We start from the raw sequence: 8,323 nt of genomic DNA, 5'->3' as shown, positions 1-8,323 counted from the left end.
GCCTCATGGATTTCATATCATATACATTTTCAATAAAAAAAAACAACAGATATTTTCTCAATAATTTTATTATTATTTTAACAAGTAACATTCAATTTCTTCAGTCTCGTGTTATTTCTATTGACTCGGGTTGCATACTTGATAAAAATCACAAGACGATTTTCATGTGTGACCAGAATAATGGTTTCTTTGATAATCTTCACGATCGAGAAGAGAGTAGATTCTTTCCTCTCTTTCTCTGGCTTGTCCCTCGATTGAGCTCGACATTAAGCTCACTTAAGCGTCAGCCCCACGCATCTGCATCATATACACATGTACTAAACGGCTGTACTCGCGTTCACCGCATTGTATTCAGTCATTAAACCGAGCTACAATATATCGAGTTATTTCTTTGACGAAATCGACGTGGCCTGATTCAATATTTTTCAGAATAAAGCAATACAGCTGCTAGCTGTTTCGTAAGACGAATACTTCTAAGGATTGGCAGTCTTTGAAAGTTATGCACTTTTAGACGAGAATAGGATGAGTTCTTTTTTTAATCTTTTGTACACAGAATAAAATTATGCTTGTAATAGCTTTTCAGTCTTTTTGCGAGATAAATCTTGCTGCCTCGGGATTAGCGTGTTTAAAGAAAATCCATTTTTAGACGAGAGTATCACGTACTTAGGTGCATGAGCTCAGTACTCTTTATTTAGTAAGATCGCGTTGATTCACGCGTATCGATCGGCGATTTCGTAAGATACACGTGTACTGCTGTGTGTGGCAAGAGTCGGGAGAGAAGATCGTGGGACGATTTGCAAAGGGTCGTAGACCCGCATATTCGCAGACTACATGCCACGCGAAATTAAGCGAGCGCCAACCGAGCAAAGAGCTGTTCGTTTAAAAGTCAAGTCGGTTACGTCATTTTTATAAATGTCCCGGCAGACGCTTTCACGAATAACGATATAAACAAACGTTCTGCGATCTCAATTGCGAGAAACTACGGAATAAAATTTTCATTCTGAGAAACTTTTTTACATGGCGGTAATATATTTAAATACTGTTGCTGCGAGAGTTTTCGTTTTCTGTTTCGACGGAAGGAGAAAAAAGGCCGCGTACAAAGAGTCGCTGTATGCGGAGAGTGAAGTACGAGGGAAGGTTTTTGCGGTTTAGGTTTAGGTGGACCCAGTCGGCTCGTTAAAGGGAGAGAGCTGGAGTTAGGGTTGGAACCTACGTCTCGAGTAGAAATCACTCCCTTTTATTCATCGCCGAGTACGAAATGGATCTCGCCTCGCCTGGGTCAAAGGGAACGAGTTAACGTTGCCTTTTCAAAACTCCCGACCTGCTATTTTATCTCATTATTATATGCATCATATATATTTAAAGAAGAAAGTCGCTGCTAATTGGGGAGCGATGCAGCGAACGAGGGAAACAAAAGTGTAGAGTCTGTTTGTCATCCCTTCGTTCTTGTACGAAGTCTTTCGAGTAATGGTGAGGAATTTTTAAGCGGGCCTGTATCGTAGGGCATGTGGGTAACACGACACGGATGTAACGCAAGCCGTGGCTATTATACGATATAAGAAGAAAGCAAAAAAGATGTGGAAGAGCATCCCTCATTCATCGAACACACGTGTTTTAGCCGAAACTCGTATCTTGCAATCTATACTCTGTTTCAAATAAATTCCAATCCGTTGCAATCGGTTTTTTTATATAAATCTAAACCCGTAATTTTATTTTAAATTACTGTCTTTATGGAAATTCGAATCCAGTAAAGCCAAATCTGTTTTTAAATAAATTTGTTCGATTAAATAACAATATTGATGTTTTCAGGAACGAGTACAAGCGAAAGATCCACCCTCGCATTATCTAGCCAAATTGCGAACCTACTTGGACCCGAAAGCTTCGAGGAGCCATCGAGTATGTCTCTGTTTCATTTTTTCTTACGACCTTACCTTTTGTTTCAAGCTAACAATATCTGTACTCATTGCCTATCCGTATTTTTGTCTCTTTTATGTTATACCGCGAATTGGGATACTACAGAATTGATATACGCGTTTCTTCTCCGAAGTACAAAAGTAATGTGTTTAGTTATCGGGGTACAAAAAATCGTTTACCTTCTGTTCGTTTTTCCGCGAATGAGAGAGATTGAACGACGGATACTAACGATTATACAGACGTATCGTTTTCTCGCATTTTTCCAGAAGAGGAAAATGGTAGGGGAGTCGACGTCAACGCAAGTTCTGAGGGATCTGGAGATCTCTTTGCGCACAAACCATATCGAGTAAGGAATTGTAATTCGCTGTCGAATACATCTACTTTTTAATTCGTATCAAGCTAAATCAATTTCAATCGGTTTAGGTGGGTGAGGGAATTTTTGGACGAAGAGAACCAAGGATTAGACGCTCTCATAGACTACCTCAGCTTCAGGTTGCTAATGATGAGGCACGAACAACGTCTCGTGGAATGTCATACGAGCTCGGAGGAAAAACTACAAGCCGGTAATTAATCTGATCGATTACACCGTTTGTTTGTCTTGGGTGAAAATAGGAATCGGCGAGTTGTACGAAGCAATTGTATTTCAGTCGGCTCGGGAGACACCTCGCCCCTGAACAATGGATGTCTGAGGCCTCCTCTTCAGGAATTGAAAGACAGTCCCGGTGTTAAAAGGAGATCTAGGCACGTGGCTAGATTAAATATGGGCGAAGCTAAGGACGACATTCACGTGTGCATACTGTGTATGCGCGCCATCATGAATAACAAGGTGAACAGTTGCATTAACAATTACAATGAACTTCGAGCTCTTTTGTCCCTGATACAGTTTTAATCAGTAGTACAATAGAAGTTCATGCAATAAAAAATTCACATTGTGAGGAAAACAGGTCATAAATATTCATAACTTAGAAATGAATTCAACTTCAGTAGACGAAATAGGTCAAATATGTATTTGAATAGATTAGATAGAAATTATTATAGTTAGTCGTGTGTCAAAATTTTTATCAAATTGTCAAAGTAAATTTATGTGATGGTATTCTAGTATGGCTTCAACATGGTCATTCAGCATCGCGAGGCAATCAACTGCATCGCCCTTAGTTTGATGCACAAGAGTCTACGGTAAAATTGTTCTTCCTCAATTTTTAATAAATGAACCCGTAGTGAAAAAATGTTGAAAGAGAATTTCTTCGTTTCTAGAACGAAAGCCTTGGTCCTCGAACTCCTTGCGGCGATTTGCTTAGTCAAGGGTGGCCACGAAATCATTCTCTCAGCCTTTGACAACTTTAAAGAAGTCTGCGCGGAAAGAAGAAGATTCACGACTCTAATGGCATACTTCACTCAATACGACAGTTTTCACATAGAATTCATGGTTGCCTGTATGCAATTTGTGAATATCGTGGTTCACTCCGTGGAGGACATGAACTTCCGAGTACATCTTCAATACGAATTCACTAAGCTTGGATTAGACGAGTATTTGGAGAAACTGAGGCACACCGAGAGCGAGGATTTGCAGGTAATTTCAGTACGTTTAAAATAGTATTAGTATAATTTTAATAAGAATAATTAATTTTTAGGTTCAAATCTCAGCGTATCTAGACAATGTATTCGACGTAGCAGCTTTAATGGAGGATAGCGAAACGAAGACTGCCGCATTAGAGAAAGTAGCTGAATTGGAGGATGAACTTGGTCATGTAAGAATAGTCAGAGATAATTATTTTGAACCTTTAATCTTGAAATGCTATTGCTGACAAAAAAATAAATAAATAAATAGGCGCACGACAGAATGGCAGAACTCGAGCGGGAGTCGCTGGCAAAGTTAGCGGAGTTGGAAACAGAACTAGGTGCTTTGAAAGTGGAGTATAGTGAAGCGGTAGAGGCTCGACGATTAGCCGAGGAAGAATTGACGGCGTTAAAGAGGCAGAAACAGGATTCCGCTCGAAGGCAGAGCGTTTTGGAGAATAAGATCATCGAATTGGAGACTCTTACAGGAACTCTGACCAAGGGCTCGACTAGTACGTTCATTTTCTTGTACCTCAACTCTCTTTATCTATTCGAAAGTTAATTATTATCCTTATTTTAAGGAGACACTCTACGAAACGGATCTGCTACGAATTCCAACAGCATAGAAAATGCCGCGTCTCCTACTCATAATTCGACTCCATCTCCAACTTCGGAGGAACCCTCGCCGTCTGCTCCTGCGCCACCTCCTCCACCTCCGCCGCCGTGTCCTCCTCCACCCCCTATGGCACCGCTTTCCCCAGGAGATCAAAAATTGCCACCGCCTGTACCTATTCCACCGCCTCCCGCTGGAATGATGCAGGCACCGGATGGAGCGATGACCATAAAACGAAAGGTAATCGGAATTACGAGAACTGTAATTTTATAAGCCCAACGTGGTTGAAAAACTTTGCCAGGCTAGCGTTGCTCGATTTGTTTTTTAACATATTGCATCATGTTTCATATCAGGTTCAAACGAAATACAAGCTACCTACCCTGAATTGGATCGCTCTGAAGCCGAACCAAGTCCGAGGAACGATTTTCAACGAGCTGGATGACGATCGTTTGCACAGTTACATAGACTTCTCCGATTTTGAGGAGCGATTCAAGATAGGAATGGGAAGCCACGTTGCCAATGGTAACAACGAGATCGACGGTCTTCACAGTTTCCCGAGCAAGAGGTTCAAGAAGCCTGAGGTGTCGCTTCTGGAGCACACTAGGCTAAGAAATATTGGTACGGTATAATTATTCGAGTAACAGCTTCGATTCAAGGTGCAATTTACTGATTTTGGGTTTGGTTTTAAAGCGATATCGCGAAGGAAGATGGAAATGCCAGTGGAGAAAGTGATAATGGCGGTCAACGCTCTCGATCTGAAAATACTATCGTTAGAAAATGTGGAATTGTTGCAACGCATGGTACCCACGGATCAAGAGGTATGATTTTATTTAAGTTTAGAACGCAGTGAACAATGAATAACGAAACAAATTCGTTACAGATAAAAGCGTACAGGGAATACATAATAGAGAAGAAGAATGTGAACCTGCTAACGGAGGAAGACAAGTTCTTGATGCAACTGGGCAAAGTGGAAAGGATATCTACGAAATTATCTATTATGAATTATATCGGGAACTTCTTCGACAATCTCCATTTAATAACACCGCAAATACATGCTGTGATATCCGCCTCAAGTACCGTGAAGAGTTCGAAAAAGTTGCGGGCAGTTCTCGAGATCATTCTCGCGTTTGGGAATTACTTGAACAGCAGTAAACGTGGACCGGCTTACGGATTCAAGCTTCAGAGTTTGGACACGTTGCTCGACACCAAGTCCACCGATAAGAGGATGTGCCTTTTACATTATATCGTGGCCACGATACGAGTCAAATTTCCAGAACTGATTAACTTCGAATCAGAGCTTATGTACATCGATAAAGCAGCAACTGGTTCGTATATTTTAATATTCAATAACGCGTTACAAAACTTTAATCGCACTACTGGCATTACATGTTGCGTCTCTTGCGAATATCTTACAGTATCGTTAGAAAATATTACGACCGACGTCCACGAGTTAGAGAAGGGTATGGATCTCGTTCGAAAGGAATTCGAACTCCGAGGAAAAGAGAAACATAATACCGTCCTTCGAGATTTCTTGAATAATTCCGAAGAGAAGCTAAGAAGACTGAAGTCCGACGCGCGAGCCGCTGGCGAAGCTTTCAGAGAATGCGTCGAGTTCTTCGGAGAGAGTCCCAGGCAAGCGGATGCCAACACGTTCTTCTCTCTGTTGGTCAGATTCGCGAGGGCATTTAAGGTACGAGTTTCCTACTTAATGTCATAGATAATGATTCGTAATATATAAGATTTAAAAAGATGCTGAAGAGTAACGTGCCTTTCAGGCTGCGGATCAAGAGAACGAACAGCGTCGAAGACTAGAAGCAGCTGCTGCGGAAGCTTTGAACGCCTCCGAGGACGTAATCAAACGAAACAAGCTAAATCAGAAAAAGCAACAGGTAGCTCGTTCGTCAATTATTTCATTTAGCATTCCTCTGCGATTGAAACAGGATTTTTTAATAAATCGAAATGGAGTCGCCTCCTGATTAACAAAGTGGAATCGGAATCGTTGTTTTGAACAGGACGCTGTGATAAACGAATTGAAAAACAAGACGAGGCTGGTCCAGGAGAAGAAGCTGTTGCAGCAGGACGAGGTTTACAACGGTGCTCTCGAGGACATTCTTCTCGGGCTTCGATCGGAACCTTATCGAAGGGCGGATGCTGTAAGGAGAAGCCAACGAAGGCGAATCGATAATCACAGACTGTCGCGCACTGCCGAGGAACTCGAGCTCTAGGAAGCCTTTCTCCCTCCGTTGTACGTGGTCGGACAGGAAAAGAAGAAAGACTAATTTTTATGGAGAAACTAGCAAACTATTTTAACAAATTTTGCAATTCTATCATATCACAAAATTTTGTTACTACAGTATTGCTAGGTTTTACATAAAAAAAAGGGTCGGTCTGAGTCACGTTTAGAGTGGACTGCATATCTTTCTCTCTAGGAAAAGGTAATCTCTCTTTTTAAAAGACAATTTTTCCATCGTATTTTCTACGTCAATTCATTAATCGATGTAGAACTCTTTCACGTAAACAAATATCTCCTGTTCAGTTTTCATTGAACATTGATCCGTAAACGTTTGCGTTGAGATCGAACTGAATAGCGTTTTAATCAAATAAAATTTATTCCGTATAACATCAAAAGAGGATGTAATTTAAAAGTAGCATTAATGAAAGAGTTGTACATCGCGCTATCGAATCAAAAATTTACATAGATAGTAGATAAATGGTACCTATAAGTAAATAAGTAGTACGATAGACAATTTTCGAAGGAAATATTCGAACTCGATATTATTAAATTATTAATTCAAGTAGTAATTATTCTACGGTGCTATTAAATTCGAGAAGCCAAAATTCAAGCTTGAAACGCAATATTTTGTTTTCAAACAAGCCCATGGTTGTTGTACAAATCTGACAGAAAAGATCTATAGATACATAGTCATGACAAAGAGTATAGCGAGTAGAATCGTATAATTATTTTTCCATTGTTTCCTTTTTTTATTGATTAAGTACTCGTCAATTTAAGTGATTGAACAGAGAAAATTGTTTCATTATTGTTTAATTATTGTTGATTGTTAAACGCGTTTGAGATGTTTATGACGATTACGATTTAAATTGATAGATATCTGTTATTGTAATCCTTTGTTCGAGGAGATAATTTCACAAAAGATGAAAGATACAATTATTTAAACGAATTAAACGGGACACGAGTTTGCTTCGAATATTTCTGAGACTTTTGACAGGCTTTTCTAATTAAACATTCCACTTGATATAAAGAGAAATCCAATAGACTTTTTGATACTGATATTCATATTTGATATTAACATTATTTTGCTTATACCGTATACACTTGAAAGAAATTTTTAAACGAATAAGAGTTGCAGCATTTCATAATAATATAACGCAACATATTTTTCTCGAAAGCTGAAAGTCAATTTTCATACAATTCATTAATTATTATATACAGTTAAACGATTAGCGCACGATATTGTATTCGATATACAAACTTTATTTTGATAAATATATGTAAAGTAAAATAAAGTGAGTAACAAGACTTGTTACATTCCGTAAAAATCTCCGAAAACGCACTTGAAATATTTATAGACGAACACATGATGAAAATTAATTACTGTAACGCACAATTATTAAAATATTAAAATGCATCTCGCAAATAGAATGAGTAATGCCACAGTCATATTATTAACATTAGAAACAAATAAGATATTATATTGGCAAAGTTGTCCGCATAACATGAGACAGAAATATCAATCGTAAACTTATAAAGTAAACGAATATAAATCTACTTGCTTACAAAACTAGTTTGTAATACGTTTAAGATAAATTTATAAAAATCGACAGACTCGAGCTTCGATTACTATAATAATTAGATATTCACTTTGCGTATAGAGAACATGCGTTACGGTTTCGAAGAATGGTCTTTCAAGCACAATAAAAAGAAACGATAAAAATAGTAATTAAAAACAGCCAATGATTCGACTCTTTTGATATATATACAAGAAAATTATATATTTTAAACTTTTCTACGTTTTTGATATTACAATATTATCAACAAAAAGAACTGTAAATATTTTATTGTAATATACACAAAGCGCGGCGATATAGTTGTATAAAATACTTTTGTAATTAAAATGTTAATTAGTAGAAGAAGAAAATTGCCAATGTGATGTTTAGATAAGTGTTTATATAAATGAATCTTATATCAAACAATTTTTGCAATAAGATGAGGGAACGTAG

At 38.3% G+C, this 8,323-nt stretch overlaps 1 protein-coding gene across 2 annotated transcripts in view; it reads left to right on the top strand.

Moving 5' to 3' along the window:
- The window catches only part of Frl (formin-like protein), a 13,217-nt gene extending 6,908 nt beyond the window's left edge, over positions 1-6,309 (top strand). The window contains exons 3-17 of one of the 2 annotated variants that reach the window (XM_018020415.1): positions 1,810-1,896; positions 2,181-2,260; positions 2,338-2,477; positions 2,562-2,740; positions 3,014-3,090; positions 3,169-3,484; positions 3,546-3,662; positions 3,743-3,983; positions 4,053-4,324; positions 4,438-4,702; positions 4,775-4,902; positions 4,965-5,409; positions 5,500-5,774; positions 5,860-5,973; positions 6,097-6,309. In XM_018020415.1, coding sequence (XP_017875904.1) covers positions 1,810-1,896; positions 2,181-2,260; positions 2,338-2,477; positions 2,562-2,740; positions 3,014-3,090; positions 3,169-3,484; positions 3,546-3,662; positions 3,743-3,983; positions 4,053-4,324; positions 4,438-4,702; positions 4,775-4,902; positions 4,965-5,409; positions 5,500-5,774; positions 5,860-5,973; positions 6,097-6,309 — 2,949 coding nt within the window. Of the gene's footprint in view, positions 1-1,809; positions 1,897-2,153; positions 2,261-2,337; positions 2,478-2,561; positions 2,741-3,013; positions 3,091-3,168; positions 3,485-3,545; positions 3,663-3,742; positions 3,984-4,052; positions 4,325-4,437; positions 4,703-4,774; positions 4,903-4,964; positions 5,410-5,499; positions 5,775-5,859; positions 5,974-6,096 lie in introns of both variants that reach the window. The other variant, XM_018020414.1, reaches the window with a different exon arrangement.
- Positions 6,310-8,323: the final 2,014 nt, after the last annotated feature.

This window comes from Ceratina calcarata, unplaced genomic scaffold, assembly GCF_001652005.2.
Source record: "Ceratina calcarata isolate Rehan_Ccalc_2016 unplaced genomic scaffold, ASM165200v1 scaffold224.2, whole genome shotgun sequence".
In the NCBI taxonomy this organism is placed as follows: domain Eukaryota; kingdom Metazoa; phylum Arthropoda; class Insecta; order Hymenoptera; family Apidae; genus Ceratina; species Ceratina calcarata.
Note: the sequence above shows the minus strand (reverse complement) of the source record. Positions and strands in the feature narration are given on the sequence as shown.